The sequence below is a fragment of the Balaenoptera physalus genome, assembly GCF_965194825.1.
Source record: "Balaenoptera physalus genome assembly, chromosome: 18".
Taxonomy (NCBI): Eukaryota; Metazoa; Chordata; class Mammalia; order Artiodactyla; family Balaenopteridae; genus Balaenoptera; species Balaenoptera physalus.
This window is the reverse complement of record NC_138899.1, coordinates 14,215,325-14,233,625: the sequence shown is the minus strand read 5'-3', so window position 1 is coordinate 14,233,625 and position 18,301 is coordinate 14,215,325. Positions and strand designations below refer to the sequence as shown.

General features: G+C 35.8%; 1 protein-coding gene across 2 annotated transcripts in view; it reads right to left on the bottom strand.

The window, feature by feature from the left end:
• UGGT2 (UDP-glucose glycoprotein glucosyltransferase 2) overlaps positions 1–18,301 on the bottom strand; it is a 199,701-nt gene that overhangs the window by 54,286 nt on the left and 127,114 nt on the right. For both annotated transcript variants that reach the window (XM_082434596.1, XM_082434595.1), the window contains exons 23-27: positions 14,295–14,419; positions 12,413–12,508; positions 8,043–8,145; positions 4,556–4,635; positions 2,266–2,449 (exon numbers count right to left, since the gene is read on the bottom strand). In XM_082434596.1, coding sequence (XP_082290722.1) covers positions 2,266–2,449; positions 4,556–4,635; positions 8,043–8,145; positions 12,413–12,508; positions 14,295–14,419 — 588 coding nt within the window. The remainder of the gene's footprint in view (positions 1–2,265; positions 2,450–4,555; positions 4,636–8,042; positions 8,146–12,412; positions 12,509–14,294; positions 14,420–18,301) is intronic.

The window sequence follows — 18,301 nt, the reverse complement described above, 5'->3', positions numbered from 1 at the left end:
TAGTTAAGAATTTAGCTTCCTCCTTTAATAAAAGTATAAGTTTGATTATAAAGATTAACATTTGGGTTTATTAACATTATCTATGGCATTCAAATAGGAATTCTTTGACAATTGCATTGGTAATGAATGCCTTGTCAATAAAACTGATGTCTAAATTATTTATATTTCAAAAGGGGCTAATGCATTTTTCTGTGAATTCCTTTTAACATAGCCACATACCATTTTCCTTCAGCAATCTTTTATTTACTCACTTCCTCTTTACTGGGTAAACAATCACTACTGTTTCAGGTATTTTGACATCTGTCAGATAAAGGCTATGATGAAATATAACCGGAGAGCCTTTGGATGCAGTTCTAGTTACAAGCTCTGAGAACCATTTCTGAACTCCAGGTAAAAGTAACTGTCACACTTTAAGCTTTCCTAGAACCACTTCTGTCACCTTTAATAATGGCATTAATGCCGGCTGTGCAATAAACCATGTGAACAAAGACCTGGGAAGGAAGAATCTTTCTAGATCAAGCTTTTTTCAGGTGGTTATATAACGTTCGGGAATTAGATGTAGCAAGGAGTACTGACTATACAAGCTAGTGTGTAGTGACACATCTCTCATTATTAGTCTCACTTTTTTCCTTTACCTACAACTCCTTCTTTCTACTTGAGCACATGTCTTTGTTATTTCATATTTTTCTAGGATAGTTGCAGGTAAGACTGTAAGTATGTACAGCACAGAGTGGAAGAGAAGAGCCTTAGAGGTAGTTAACTTTTACAGCTGTTAGAATTTGTAATTTCCTTTTGTTTACTCACATAATCTACGATGATAGGGGAAATTATTTCTGTTTATTTTAGTCTTCTAAAATACTGTTCATTTAAATAGGTTCTAAAAAGGCATTGCTATATTTGCCACTCACAACAAAATGTTTAATCTCTATTAACTGTTCAATAGAAACTAAAATTTTTTTACCAGCAGACTCAATTTAAAATCTTTAAGCTGCATTCATTCTCCCACCGTAAACTTTTTACCCTTTTGGTTAGAATCTTTATTTACTGATATATATTGCTGAACTCTCTTAATGACGAACCAATAGACCAACAGAGATCCAACTAATCATGGAGGAAACAGGATTTTTTTTTACTTCATGCCAAATTCACTTCTGAACTTTCCTCATGGATTTCATTATTTTGCTCTCTTTCTATTTTTTCCCTCAATTTGAAGGACCGATTTCAGATGACTGCTATGACTGAGTTTTAGGTTCCTCTCCGGGTGGGTGAAGTTGGTCGTATAGGCGAGTGTGTTCCAGGGATGTGACTCAGGATCCCACAGAATCTACACATATGAGTGAATCAGAAGAAAGCTGCCTAGAAGGAAAATCTTTAGACAAAAGGCAACACATGAAAAGCATGAGAAACAAATAATGAACAATCTTCACCAAATTATTAGAGGTAAAATGTTTATGCCTGGGTCAAGGTTAGTGGCTACCTTCTGAAGGAGCTGTCAAATGCAGAACTGGAAATAGGTCAGAGGTTGTGCAGGACCAGGCAAGGGGGAGGACAATGAGAAGGAAGTACTGCCCCCAGCCCCACCCAGTTTCTAGATACCTGTCTTCTAGGTAAACTCTCTTAAAATGCTTCTGTTTTTTTTGTGCTTTCTGAATGCCTTTCCAATTTTGAATAGAATGTTTGGAAAGACTTCGAATATTATAAAATAGTCTCCTCTCGGTGGTTTTGTTATTTTTGTGTGTGTGCTGTGGATTGAATGATTACAGGTGGGGAAGAGAAGTCTGGTCATTTACTGGACAAGGGTCACACTGGAGGTGGTGGGAAAGAATGCACTCAGCCCGAAGTATATGAGCAAACTCTTTCCTGCTTTCTACCCTAATCTCATTAGAACTGCTTCCTCTGGCTATGAGCTGTGGGGCAAAAAAGAATTTCAGGTGAAACTGTTCCTCTCTGAGTTAAAAACAAAACCTGAAGGGCAAAGGTACTTAATGGTTTTGTCCTAAACTGCCATTCATCTGTCTCCATAGTTTCTACATTGTTCATCTTAGGGTAGCATTTCTGAACCAACAAAAGCAGTGAGGGCACTTAAGAACCCATAAAACCAGAGAAGCTGAATTTGGAAGTTAGGGAAACTCAAAAATCAAAGGAAAGACTGGATCAGGACCTAGAATCATAAAGGAGAAAATTCTGGTGAGCAGTGAGTATGCACTTGGTACAGTAATAATAGCTCATAAGAATTTATCCTATTCCTCTTTCTTTATAACTTACATCCTTTAAATGAATATTATCAAGGTCACAGTTGCTGTGTACTGTTTCAACCAACCAGCTTTCAGGAGTAATCATGTTGAGGGTTAGAAGGGGTGATTCAGGGATATCCAAGAATTTTGCCACTGGTCCAGTAACATCATTAGGTGGTAACATCAGTTCCGGTTCCAGAACAAAACGGTAAAAGCTGTTGGTAGAACATAAATAAAATACATAGTGTGACCAAAACTGAGATTTCTTCTAAAATATTTTAAAACTGAAAATGGCTTAAAAACATGACCAGAAAGTCTTAAGTTAAAAACACGCTAAAGACTTAAAACACACTAAAGTCTTAAAGACTAAAAACACGCTATACTGAAGTTAATGCTTATGTAAATGGTAGGCAATCATTATTTTGTTTACACTGTTATCTATTTTAAGACTGTGTATATTATATACCCTTGTTAATTATTTCTTAATGAACACGATTAGAATCCCTGTAAGATATACTGACTTATGCAGGTTCCAGCAGTTTATGATCTGTATTCACTCACTGATCCTTCTTCAAAGTTTGAGCATGGTCTATTTTTAGTGATTTTTATTAGCTCTTAGCACCATTAAGAACATGAAGAGAAATGATAACCAGAAAGCAAGTAAAATTTAAGCTAAAATTCTGGTACTAATTTAAAAAGTGCAATTAAAAACAAACAGGAGTGAGTTTAAAGCAGCTGCTTATTAATAGAGCTTCTAGAAGTACCAGCAATCTTAATGTATTTAGCCTCACCCCCTAGTATCTTACATAATAAGAAACAGTTATAATACTAAGAACATTGACTTTCACTACTCTGGGACTACAATCAAGGTGTCCGCTGTGCTGTGGTTATCTCAAGGCTCCATGGGGGAAGGAGCCACTCCTCGGCTCCTGCAGTTCCTCAAGGTCCACCGGCATGAGGGCAGTAGTTCCTCACTAGTGGTTGGCTGGAGACCTCCTTCAGTCCTTGCCACAAGGGCATCTCCAGCAAGCATAGAGAAGCACACAAGAGCAAGAGAGAGAGAACGCCAGCAAGACAAAAGTCACAGCCTCTTACAACCTAATTGCAGAGGAGACATTCCATCACTGTTGCCATATTCTGTTCACTGAAAGCAAATCACCAGGTGCAGCCCGCACTCAAGGAGAATCTACGCTGAGTGTGACCCCAGGGGCGGGCATCACTGGCAGCCGGGAAGCTGCCTATGGCAGGCAGGCCGGCAGAGTCAAAAAAGAAGAGTGGGTAAGAGGAGACCCTGGAAAGAACACAGTCCAAACCAAGTACCTGGTACTGTCAAATGCAGCAGAAACATCATTAAGTAAGAAGTATCCCATGGATGTTGTAAACAGCAATTTCTTTGTGATTCAGTTAAAGCCCAACTAGAGTGGGAGGTACCGGTGAATGAGAGATGAAGAGGGGGCTTGGCCACACTTCTGCAAAGCTGAGATGACAAAGACTGGAGAAGAGGAGGAAAAGCCAGGGCTCCAGAGGAGAGGAAGTTAAGGGAGCAGTTTACTTCTTTTTAAAAATTGAATAACTCTTAAGATTGAAAGAAGAGGGCTAGTAGAGAGGTTAAGAGATACAGAACCAGGAACTATGTGATAAAGCAAGGATCCAGAACAAATGGGAAAGCAAAGTGATTCAGTTATGCATATATTGTATATATATTCTTTTTTATATTCTTTTCCATTATGGTTTATCACAGGATATTAAATATAGTTCCCTGTGCTACACAGTAGGACCTTGTTGTTTATCCATTCCATATATAATAATTTGTATCTGCTAACCCCAAACTCCCAATCCATCCTTCCCCCAACTCCTCCTCCTTGAAGACCACAAGTCTGTTCTCTATATCTGTGAGTCTGTTTATGTTTTGTAGATAGGTTCATTTGTGTCATATGTTAGATTCCACATATAAATGATATCATATGGTACTTGTCTTTCTCTTTCTGACTTACTTCACTTAGGATGATAATCTCTAAGTCCATCCATGTTGCTGAACCCACTGTACATTTCTAAATAGGTATTCCTAGATCACATTTTTAAAAACACCCACGGATGAACATAAAACCATGTAAATTCTGTAATTTGATTGGGTCAATTTTACTGGTTAGGTTACTTTAGTTTTATATCAATTAAGGTTAATAAGTTATCTCTGATCTTCTGATCTATTTCAGTTAAACATTTTGTGAAGAAAAAAACAACAGATGCAGTAATTATGTTCCTTTTTTTCCTTTTAGCATTTGCAAATTTTTCAAAAGGAAATTATGTTCACGTAGACCCACCTCTTCAAAGGGGCTTCTGAAAGCTTACCCTTACAGTTCATGAACAATTTTATCTTCATGTTGATAATCTTGCCAAGTACCTATTAGAAAAAATTTCCATATTTGAAATTAATAGCTAACACTTACCGAGCATTTACTATCTACCAGCTACTACATTAATACTTGACATCCGTTATCTCATCTGATTCACACAACATCCTTTTGAGGTAGCTACTTTCACACAGCTGAGGCACAGACAGATGTAGTAATTTGCCCAAGATCACACAGTAAGTCATGGCAGAAGTAAGATTTGAATCCACACAGTTGATTTCATTGCCCAAAGGTTATGCTGCCTACCTTTTGCCCAGTGTGACTTTCTTTATTGGTATCCAAATTTCCTTACTACTGAAGAACAAGTAAAATACTTATTAGAACCTTGACTTCAAAGACAAAGTGGTGACCTCACAACAACGATGGCAAGGGTGCCCTGATCCTTTTGGAATTTCATCTACATTGTAAAAGACGTAGGAAGGTCTTGGCTACATACAGATAAAATACTCTCTTTTCTTTTTATTTCCCTAGAGCAGCGGTCGCCAACCTTTTTGGCAACAGGGACTGGTTTCGTGGAAGACAATTTTTCCACAGACCGGGGTGGGGGATAGTTTTGGAATGATCCAAGTGCATTGCATTCACTGTCACTTTATTTCTATTATTATTACATTGTAATATATAATGAAATAATTATACAACTCACCATAATGCAGAATCAGTGGGAGCCCTGAGCTTGTTTCCACTTGCCACTCACTGATAGGGTTCTGATATGAGTCTGCAAGCAACTGATTTCTTATGGTCTCTGTGCAGTCAAACCTCTGCTAATGATAATCTGTATTTGCAGCCGCTCCCCAGTGCTAGCGTCACCGCCTCAGCTCCACCTCAGATCATCAGGCATTAGAGTCTCATAAGGCGTGCGCAACCTAGACCCCTCTCATGCGCAGTTCACAGTAGGGTTCGCGCCCCTGAGAATCTAATGCCACTGCTGATCTGACAGGAGGCGGAGCTCAGGCGGTAATGCGAGCGATGGGGAGCAGCTGTAAATACACAGGAAGCTTCGCTTGCTCACCCGCTGCTCACCCCCTGCTGTGCGGCCTGGTTCCTAACAGGCCACGGACCGCCACTGGTCCATGGCCCAGGGTTGGGGACCCCTGCCCTAGAGCATTGATGTAGGAGAATTATTAATTTTGATAGTCCCCACCTCCATACAGGTAACAAGTCAGTGAAGATTTGAAAGATATTAGACAACAAAGGACATAGGTAAAAGGAGAAGAATAAAACAGATAAATGGAAGGGAAAGGATATAGGTTTGAGGAGAAATTAGAATGTACAGCCCAAGGGTTTAAGAGCTTTGAGTTTTAATTCCCATTCTATCACTCCTATTAGCTACAATGGAGGCTGCTGAGCCACTGTTTCTTCCAAGTGTTAAATGAGACACTAACCATTTTTTCCAGGAAATTAATTTATGCTTTATAGCACAAATTTACAGCATAAATTTTCTCTATAGTAAGAAATAATAAGCTATGTGAAGTTCTGAGTTGCTCAGAAACAAAGTATGCTACTATTACCAATGATGTAAACTGGAATGCAATTCCATATTTTATATTTCTGTATAACCCATACTTCTTATTCCTAAATTCTATGTTTACATAAAAGCTTCAGAGGTAAGCAATTTTTTTTTGAATAATGAATCCCCACAGGAATAGGGAATCATACTACCTCCATTCCTCATAGGTATGATTACTGATTTCTGTTTTCTAAAGAATAATATGAATAGTGTGTCTAAAGAAGTTAAAGTCTGAAGGTATACAAATGCAGAAAGAAAGAATGAGGCAAGTAAATCAACTGTGGAATTAAGTTTGCCCTGATTATACACTGAATAGGTAGAATGGCAACGGGTTTCCAAAATTATTTGTACACATTAATAAATGCATTTATAACAGATACCTATTACCCATTTTTCCTAATCGATTTGAAAAGGCAAACTAATTTCTGAGAGAAACATTTTGAAATTTTGATAGAATATACACCAGTATGACCCAGCTTGATCATTTACATTTTCACCAGACTTAATATCTAATTACTTTTGCCTGTTTCCAAAAGTAAACTGTCAAAGAACAAATAGTTTCCTCTTCTGACAATATTTTTTGATGTGTCTTTAAAAAAAAAGTATTGAGTAATTTCAAACAGAAGTATCCCCAAACTTTAAACATCATCAGAAAAAAATATATAGCCTTCCAACATAACTAGCTTCTTCAAGTTTAACTACTGAAAGCTGCATCACAATTTGAATTTTTAAAATTTTCAGTACAAGGATAAGCCACATAATGTCCTTTCAGAGTCTGCTATCTGTCTCCTAAGATTCATTCTCCTCTACTTTCCTAGGGGAAGAATCTTGTGACTAGGTGCAGCCGGCTGGCTGGCTACATTCTGGTCAGAGGGATGCGACTGGATGGAATATGTTTGGGGTTGGGCCCTTGTTCTCCCCTTCCCGCTGCAGAAGTACAGAGATCATGTTGTGATCTTAGACTGCTGGAAACAAGCTGCTTCATGAGGATGGCTGAACAGTACAGAAGGTGTCTTGAGTCCCTCACGTGTGGAGCTGCCTTGGCAACTCCAGGTGGCTTACACTTGGATGGGGAGATGACAGAAATCAACTTCAGACTTGAAGGCACTGTTACTTTGCTTTTGTTACAGTGGCCAAACCTCTTGAACATAGCCTTCATGTTCTTTCTTCCACTAGCTTCACCTGTTTGGCTAATGTTACTTATTATACTTTAAGCTTATTATACTAATTACGCTTAGACATCAGCTTCTCCAGAAGCCATTCTCCACACCTGGGGTAAGAAAGATGACGATGGGAAGATGCTTGTATTAGTTAGCTCAGGCTGCCGTAACAAAACACTGGGTGGCTTGAACAACAGAAATTTATTTCATGTCAGGGTGCTGGCATATTCGGTTTTTGGAGAGGGCTCTTTTCCTGGCTTGTAGATGGCTGCCAGGTGGTGGTGTACTCACATGAACTCTTTTTTATGTCTGTGAGGAGAGAAAGATCTCTCTTCTCCTCTTCTTATAAGGCTATTGATCCTATTGCATTACAGCCCAACTCATAGAATTTCATTTAACCTTAACTACTTCCCCAAGGCCCTATTTCCAAATACAGTCACACAGGGGATAGGGTTTTAACATATGAATTTTGGGGGCGATGGGGACAACAATTACGTCCACATTAACACCTAACCTGGGACTGCCATAACACCATAGGCATACCTCTATCATTTCATTTTCTACACTGAAATATGACAATCTATTTAGAATGTTGTATGAAATAAAGAATCAAGAGCAAACATTTGATTATACTTGAAAACAGACCTGAAAAGATTACAACTTTCAAAATAAAAGTAGTATATATCATATAATAAATATATATAATATTTCATAAAATATGATATCTTACAATCAATAACTGTGCCATCTTCTGTGCTTCTCTTGTCAATGGATCAACAATAGCAATGACATCAAAGGACATATCACTCTCCTGAGAATTTATCTTTATAATGCTAGAAAAATAAAAAATAAGATGAACAATGGTCAGTTAAGTTTATTCAATTGCCTAATTAATCTTAGCTACGTACATTCTTATAAATTTCTTTCTTTCTCACTGGATTAAAAAAATCCTGGTTATTTCACAGAAGAAAATGCAAATTTAAAAGTCTAATGTTTGCATTCAATAAATTAGAAACCTTCAAAGAATTAGAGAAAATGAAAGTAAGAAATTATGGACGAATGATTTTTAAAAAACTCTTCAAAGAACAATACTATTATAGTGAACAAACTCTTGATAATTTTAAGCCCCCCAAATTCTCATGGACCATACAATGTAAAAAAATAAAACAAAGATGCTTTTGTGTTAAATATACTTTCTCAGATTTGAGAATGACAGAATTAACTATTCAGTACTTCTATTAAATTTACTAGTTTTAAAAACCCAACATATTATAACAGGAAAGCTCAGGGGTGAAAACACCCAAATTTTTCATATTATTTTGACCTAAGTCATCCTCTCCACACCTCCTCCCCTCTGACCTTTCCATTTTGTCTTTCACTGATCTAAGTTAGAAGATGGACTAATCTTTAAAGGAAAATGTTGGGAAAATCATTAAAAGCACAGAAAAGGCCAGTAGGAGATAATCCATTCTATATTTAATTTAATGAAAAGTTTAAAGGATATATTTAATTAAAAGTACAGGATAGTCCAATTGATTACTGTTTTAACACTACAATAACATAGGAAATCAGTTTTTTTGGAGATGTATAAATTAAATATCTTACATATTACAAAGGTAAAAAGATTACCAAATCAAACTGTACCCCTGTAAGACTACAGGGATCTTAGTCTTCTTTGGTACAAGAAGACTATAAATATCTAGACTTCAGCAGTGAAATAATTTCTCAGCAATCAAATAAAAGCTAATATAAAATTCACTTCAAATATGGGTCTTCTGACATAGAGAGATGAAAGACATTTTATTTTATATGCAGTTGATAAGATTTAATAATGTTTAAACAGGAGTGTCAGAATCAGACAACAAATCCTGGTAGATAATTGCTGCTAGAAACAAGGGCTACAAATCAGATGTTTTAAATTAAAGAGACTATCTACAATGGTTAATTCCTTTAGTTTTCTTGGTGAAAATTTTACAAATTACTGTCATACGTGTAGCACTAGTCAAAACTGGTTGTTTTCTATATGCTTCATGAGACATTACTATGGCTAAAGTAGGCATCTGTTTACAGCTACTTTAAGTCTTTTCCCCCAGACTACTGCCAGTTCTGTGAGGTTCTATGAATCAGAATCCCATAGTTCCTACATCTCCTATGTAGTATGTGTGTTGGTTAGGCTGAACGACATTTTCCAGAATTCCCTTTCCTTCACGTTTCTGGTGGGTGGGGCAGAAGAGAGATTCTCAGGATATCTGGAGGGCAGGAGGGGGGCACAGCCATAATCTAGCTCACACACTTTGTTACTGATCTGCTTACTCAACGTCGTTGGCATGAGGCCCCCACTGGGTCTACCTTCCCCAAGATCCTCCGTCTACTCTCTGACTCCTAGGTCATGTGTGTGTGTTCAGCACTGTGATAGGGCTCCCACCTTCTGCAGGACACCTGCTATGTACCAAGGTCAGAGGCAACAAGAACTGACACAGGCTTCGGTCCATACTTGTGGGGTTCCAGCTGGCTCTTGACAACTCTCTCTTGCTCTCTCCCCTCTTGACAACTACCTCTCTTCCTAATTGCCTGCCCTGTGAACTTAAAGTTCCAGTATCAGAAGTCAACAGCCTTACAGAGACTACTTAACCAGCTCCCACAATTGTGTAACGTCAAATCCTATAACAATTCATTCACACATACATACATACATAAATTCTTATCTATACACTTCCCAATATACATATGCATACATATATACCACACATGCACGTGTGTGTGCAACAGTGATTCTACTGCTCTGATTGACCCAGACTACACAGCCCAGCATTGCTAATGTGCTTCTCTCTTTTTCTAGGCTTCCAACACAAATGAAATCCAACAAAGTCATTGTTTCTTCAATAAATTAAGACCTTCAATCAGATTATCATTAAGTCTTGCTGACCTGGATCCTACATGTAAGGTAAGTATTCACATTTCTCCCCTGATTAATACGAGTTGATTTTATGGCTTAACTTTCAGGTTCAATCTTATTTCTCTTATTTCCAAGTTGTGAGAAGCACCTCGTTATTTGTGTAACAAATGCACATAGCTACAATGCATTACATAAATATCTACTATACTTAAGACAGTAGGCCTGAATCTCATAAAACCCCTGAAGGGTAAGGATCATCATCTATATTTTATAGACTAAGAAACTGAGGCTAAGAGAGGTCACATAGCTAGGTAAGTGGTACACTGGGATCAAAAAGCTGTTCTTTTTTTTTTTGACAAGAAAGCTCATGCTATGCCATACAACCAAAGTTGATATGGATAAATAGATCATACCAACATGTGTAAACACACAGAACGAAAAGTTAAATACCTAAATTATACACATGAACTCAGAAAAATGGAAGATTACTGACTTTGCATTTTAAAAAAGGCAGGCATTAGATGAGTATGTATTATTGTATAAACATAGATGCATACCAATACACATATACTACACATCCACTTATAAATATTTGTAACAATGCCCCAGAAATAAATAGAAAAAAACTGGAGAGTTGTAAACCACTGTCACAAAGTCCCATCATATCCTTCTTCTATATAAAAGAAGGCTTAAAAGCAGCAGGACACGTTGATTGATGTGAGAGCTAAAGAAAGAAAGCAGAGACTACAACAACAATAACCTACGAAAGATCAAATGTTTCAGACATTTAATGTGGGAGTAAACAGCTCCAAACATATCAAAATTCCTAAATATAACATAACCATGTAACAGTATAGTGATTAATGTTTGCAATGATAGTTGTGAATAATTTGTTAAATTATTTCAGCATATGGTATTAAAGAAATCAAAGACGTTTGCAAAATGAATTCCGCTATATGTGTTTAAAATACTTAAAATTGAAAGTATTGAATCTCAGTTCAGTTATCTGAAAAAAAATAAAAACTTCATTCCCAATAGTGCTAGATAATTTCTTTAGAAAGTAATTTTTCCTAAGAATGATACTACTATACATGTGTGAAGACACCTCAGAAGATAGACCTTCTACAGCCAAAGAACGTGTTATCTTGTAATACAGTAAACAGAAGCAATATAAGATCGCATCTACCATAAAATCAGAAAACTTAGAAGGAAGTGCCAGCCATTTTAAGTTTACAATAAAGTAATTTGTCTCCTTTTAGTTTTATAAGAGCAGTGATTAGAAAAAGATAATAAAACATGTCTATAGTTTAGTTACATAATGTCTAACTGATTATTTTTTCCCATTCTAAGTGGTCCTTAATTTTTAAATTAAAAAAAAAAAAGTTCCTGCTGGGGACTCAGATTATTTTACGTATGTAGATAGAGCTTGATGAATTTTATTACAAATATCTTAGAGGAGAAGTATTATACAGTAAAATTATGAAGTAGTTTATTATCCTAAAACAGTATTTCTCTGATGGCTCTTTCTGGAAACCTAATTTTTATGAAATAATAAATTTTTAACAAAAAAAGTGTTCCATGAATAAGTTACCCAACTGCTGAGTTTACCAAAAATGAACTTTTCTTTTGTTTTCTTTTAACCACACCACATCTCATAATCGTCAATATGTTGATGCACACTGAAAATCTCACTCCTCCACCCCAAAAGATTCAGTATTCTCTAAATTTACTTGACTACAGTTTTTCCCTCAGAAGATATCTGTCAACATCTCAGAGTAATGTTCCATAAAACACAGTTTGGGACATTCTGGTGTACATGTCTACACCTTATTAATCAGAATTCTTCAGTAACTGAGCCTTTTATACATTGAGAATATAAAGATATTATTATTTATAATGATTATACTGCAAAAATTCCAAATGATCTTGAATGTGGAAGAAAGATAAGAATAAGACAAACCATACTAGATTTAACTTACTTGAAACTTCATATCCTATATATATATGTGTGTGTGTATATATACATATGTCATTTATTTACTAGAATATAATTAAAATTTCTTTTCCCTATCTTGTCAAATACATTTATTCTCTAATAACTTTTAATTCTACTTTAACTTTTGCTATATTGTGAATACATATGGTAACCATAATTCAGTATAGGATGAAGTGACAGAAAAAAACACAGCACTAATACATCTTACCTGTGATTCTCCTCAAGAAATGTGATATCATACCGAGATACATGTTTAGGTAAAGAGGAAACAAGGGCATCGATTTTCATAACAAGGTCACTCAGGCTGGAGAAACAAGATAAATGAATTTTTGGGGGGGAAAGAAAGGTCCATATTTCATGTCACAATTAATGCCTCAAGAAAGGGGAATTTAATGTAAAATATCTCCAATAGACAAACTGTATATAAATGACCTTTCTTCTAAACTTGTATAATTTGTCAAAGTAAAATGACTGCTGCTTTTAAGGTCATCCTATTTTTTCTTATCATTGATATGATATTTAAACACATAAGTGTTCCTAATAGTGTCTACAAGAATATGGAGAATCATTCAATTCAAGTCCATATTTGCTGAGTGCTGGTTATATATCCAAGCACTGGGACCCATGTAGGAAAGAAAGAAGAGCAGGAAGAACAAAAATTAAATGATAGAATAACTACTTTCAAAGAACTTTTAATATAGTTAAGAAGCCCAGATTTCTTTGGTTTCAAATTCGTTTGAAAACTAAATTTGTACAAAATAAATACCTGGATTAAATATAACCAAATTAAAAAATCCATAATAGAGAAAATGTATATGTTCAATGATATGCTGGAACAGAAAATGTTAGCTGAACTTTAAGAAATGTCCCCCTCCACCAAAAAAAAAAAAGAAAGAAAGAGAGAAAAGATAGGCATCTCCATTTTATAAACGAAGAAATTTAGAGTCAGAGTGGTTGAGAACCTTGTCAGTACTGTCAGCATCTGTCTACTATACCATGTTTTGCTGGACTACAGGTCCTGTACACTGTATATTATTTTTATTTGTAATACCTACCATATCTTTCACAGAGCATTACATTTAATGGCCACTTAATAAACATAAAATAAATGGGTTAATCCAAACCATAATCTACTCCTAAACTTTCTTAAGGTATTTATTTATTGGCCACACACTCTCTAATACGTAAAATTGTAGGCACGTTGGAGGAAGAGCAAACATAAATTAAAACAATCATATGAAAAGATACTCAACTTTACTAGAAGTCAAGGAAGTGCAAATTAAAACAAGATGCAATTTCACACCCATCAGATAGGAAAAATTAACAGGTTGCGTAACACCAAGTATTGGTGATGACTTGGGGAAACGAACTCTTATACATTTCCGGTGGCAGTGTTAATTGTTGCAACTCCTTTGAAGGACAGAATTTAGCAACATCTGGGGAAGCCGAAGGTACATTTATCCTACAGCCCAATAACAACACTTGTCTACTCTAGAGAAACTCACACATTGTACAAGGACACGTGTAAACCAGGTTCATGATAGCATTTACATAATAGTAAAAACCTAAAGCCAAGTTAACTGTACTTCAGTAATGGAGTATATAAATGAACTGCAGTATATTCACAAAATGAAATACTAAAAAGAAACTGAAATGAATAAGCTCGCTCTATATACATGAACATGGATAAAGCTCTTATGGAGGCAGACTGCAAAAGGAGCCTATGTATAATAGCATATCTCTAAAAAAGTCAAGACTTTAACACAATAAACACTAATAATAGATATTTACATATGAAGCGAAAGTATAAACACATATATGGGAATCATGCACACAACATTTGAGAAAATGGTTACCTCTTAGGGAGGGAGGAGAATGGGACAGTCAAGACAAATAAAACGAAATATTAACATCTACAGTTTGGTAGTGGTAAGCAAATGGTTATCGTCCGCTGTTTCTTTATATTCTCTACATGTCTCTTATTATACCTTCTGTGTGTATTTGAAACATTTTCTAATCTTAAAAAGAAAAAATCAGATACAAAATACCAAACTCCAAAATGAATTGCTCTTACAATTTTAAATACTTACTTCTTTGAGTTGACTTCTATATTTTCAACAATGTCTTCAATTTCCTCTACTAAATTAGTCAATGTTATCCTTTCCAACAAGTAAAAATCTTCTGCACAGAAATCTTCATCTAAAGGTCCTAAGAACTTAAAAGCAGTTATATTATTGTATATCTTCTATAAGATACCAATTTGGGAGAAGTATTTTCTTATCAAATAGATATTTCTTTAAGCAAATATTGATTAGAGATTAAACAGATGGTGGCTATTAATCCCACCATTTACTAAGTCCCCTGGGAAACAAGAGAAAACTATTTCCTCACTTTGATATTATAAACAACATTTGCATCAATACCGAAATCAATGTGGCAAAAAAATCAGCAAATTATTTCCATTTGAAAGTTTTACTTTGAGACATAATGCTTCCAAAAACCTAAGCCTTTTCATTCTAAAGTAAGTTATGAAACCAACTGTCTATATTCCATAAGTCTTTTAATTTCAGTATTTTCCTATTTAATCTGTAAATTGTAGTCTACACTATGTAGATATGAATATATAAACATGGCATAAAAGAGCAAAAACCAAGAAACAAATTCCATAATTAATAATACCAACCAATCTTCATCTAACTGATGCTGTATGAACTGTTTGGAGCACAGCAAGGTCTTGTACGTTAGCTTTAAACCAGTAACTACAGAGCGGGGAAGCTGTAAAATTACCAGATACCTGAATTTCTCAGGATGGCTATCCCACCACAACCACCCCAACTCCACTACCGTTATCATTTTCTGGAAAAGCTAATACGTGCATCATCATAATATTATTAACATAAGTCTGATGTAGAAGGTGAGCCCTGACATAGTCGTATGCACTAAACAATTAGACTTAATGACAAACAACTAGAAAACACGTCAACCAGAATGAAATGGTTGCAGTGGATTTTTTTTTTTTTTTTTTTTTTTTAATTTTTGGCTGTGTTGGGTCTTCGTAGCTGCACGTGGGCTTTCTCCAGCTGCAGCGAGCAGGGGCTGGCTACTCTTCGTTGCGGTCTCTAGCTGCGCAGGCTTCAGTAGTTGTAGCACGCGGGCTCAGTAGTTGTGGCTCGCAGGCTCTAGAGCGCAGGCTCAGTAGCTGTGGCGCACGGGCTTAGTTGCTCTGCAGCATGTGGGATCTTCCCGGACCAGGGCTCGAACCCGTGTCCCTGCATTGGCAAGCGGATTCTTAACCACTGGGCCACCAGGGAAGCCCTGCAGTGCATTTTATTACTTCCCCTTCATATGCTTCTGCAATTAATGTTTTCTAAAAATTAATGAAGTATAGTTCTTGAATCTTTTCTCATTTGCTCACATCAAAGGTGATATTAGCTGCAATGCTGGCATCCAGCTAAACAAATACCATGTTTCACTTTAAACATAAAACCTGGGCTCTAAAAAGTACAAAAAATGGGCACTGTAATACTAAAAGTACACATATAAACATTTTATTTCCTTAAGATTTGCTATCATTTTTTTTTTTTTTTTTTTTTTGGCTCTGAGTCCTTGTGGGATTTTTTTTTTTTTTTTTAATTCAGACAGAAAGTCACAAAAATTATACTCATCCTCATCAGTTCACTCAGTCCCATGTAATTAATTGTTTTTTTTCATCTTGATCTTTTGTTAGCACTTTTATGAGTTCATCAGTTTTTCATCAGAGTTCTGAAAATGCTTATTCATTCAGTTCAGCAGTACAGTCAGTTACCAGAAACCTGTACTTGTCAGAGTCTTTTCCATGAATTTCTTGAAGATGAAACCCTTTTATAGGAACATATCTGCAAAATCATCAGAGTACACCCAGAACTGTCTGTAAATGACAAAAGACTTAAAAATGACCACGGTAAAAGATTTGATGAAAGTTCATAATAATGCAGTTGACAAGAAAATTAGTTATTTCTGAGATATACATTTTAAAGTAATAACTAGGATTATTACTTATAACATTATACCAGAACATATAAGATTTTTAGAAATTTCATGTAATGTCTGAAACATTTATATTAACATATTTCCATACATATTTCCATACAAATACAAATATAAGATTTTTAGAAATTTCATGTAATGTCTGAAACATTTATATTAACATATTTCCATACAAATAACCCAATGAAAGTTTAGTATTAGTTGTTTTGTTTGTTTTTTTATACTGCAGGTTCTTATTAGGCATCAATTTTATACATATCAGTGTATACATGTCAATCCCAATCGCCCAATTCAGCACACCACCATCCCCACCTCACCGCAGTTTTCCCCCCTTGGTGTCCATATGTCCATTCTCTACATCTGTGTCTCAACTTCTGCCCTGCAAACTGGCTCATCTGTACCATTTTTCTAGGTTCCACATACATGCATTAATATATGATATTTGTTTTTCTCTTTCTGACTTACTTCACTCTGTATGACAGTCTCTAGATCCATCCACGTCTCAACAAATGACTCAATTTCATTCCTTTTTATGGCTGAGTAATATTCCATTGTATATATGTACCACATCTTCTTTATCCATTCCTCTGTTGATGGGCATTTAGGTTGCTTCCATGACCTGGCTATTGTAAATAGTGCTGCAATGAACATTCGGGTGCATGTGTCTTTTTGAATTACGGTTTTCTCTGGGTATATGCCCAGTAGTGGGATTGCTGGGTCATATGGTAATTCTATTTTTAGTTTTTTAAGGAACCTCCATATTGTTCTCCAGAGTGGCTGTATCAATTTACATTCCCACCAACAGTGCAAGAGGGTTCCCTTTTCTCCACACCCTCTCCAGCATTTGTTGTTTGTAGATTTTCTGATGATCCCCATTCTAACAGGAGTGAGGTGATACCTCATTGTAGTTTTGATTTGCATTTCTCTAATAATTAGTGATGTTAAGCAGCTTTTCATGTGCTTCGTGGCCGTCTGTATGTCTTCTTTGGAGAAATGTCTATTTAGGTCTTCTGCCCATTTTTGGATTGGGGTGTTTGTTTCTTTGATATTGAGCTGATTGAGCTGTTTATATATTTTGGAGATTAATCCTTTGTCCGTTGATTCATTTGCAAATATTTTCTCCCATTCTGAGGGTTGTCTTTTCGTCTTGTTTATGGTTTCCTTTGCTGTGCAAAAGCTTTGAAGTTTCATTAGGTCCCACTTGTTTATTTTTGTTTTTATTTCCATTACTCTAGGAGGTGGATCAAAAAAGATCTTGCTGTGATTTATGTCAAAGAGTGTTCTTCCTATGTTTTCCTCTAAGAGTTTTATAGTGTCCAGTCTTATATTTAGGTCTCAAATCCATTTTGAGTTTATTTTTGTGTATGGTGTTAGGGAGTATTCTAATTTCATTCTTTTACATGTAGCTGTCCAGTTTTCCCAGCACCACTTATTGAAGAGACTGTCTTTTCTCCATTGTATATCTTTGCCTCCTTTGTCATAGATTAGTTGACCATAGGTGCGTGGGTTAATCTCTGGGCTTTCTATCTTGTTCCATTGATCTATGTTTCTGTTTTTGTGCCAGTACCATATTGTCTTGATTACTGTAGCTTTGTAGTATAGTCTGAAGTCAGGGAGTCTGATTCCTCCAGCTCCATTTTTTTGCCTCAAGACTGCTTTGGCTATTCGGGGTCTTTTGTGTCTCCATACAAATTTTAAGATGATTTGTTCTAGCTCCGTAAAAAATGCCATTGGTAATTTGATAGGGATTGCATTGAATCTGTAGATTGCTTTGGGTAGTATACTCATTTTCACAATGTTGATTCTTCCAATCCAAGAACATGGTATATCTCTCCATCTGTTGGTATCATCTTTAATTTCTTTCATCAGTGTCTTATAGTTTTCTGCATACAGGTCTTTTGTCTCCCTAGGTAGGTTTATTCCTAGGTATTTTATTCTTTTTGTTGCAATGGTAAATGGGAGTGTTTCCATAATTTCTCTTTCAGATTTTTCATCATTAGTGTATAGGAATGCAAGAGATTTCTGTGCATTAATTTTGTATCCTGCAACTTTACCATATTCATTAATTAGC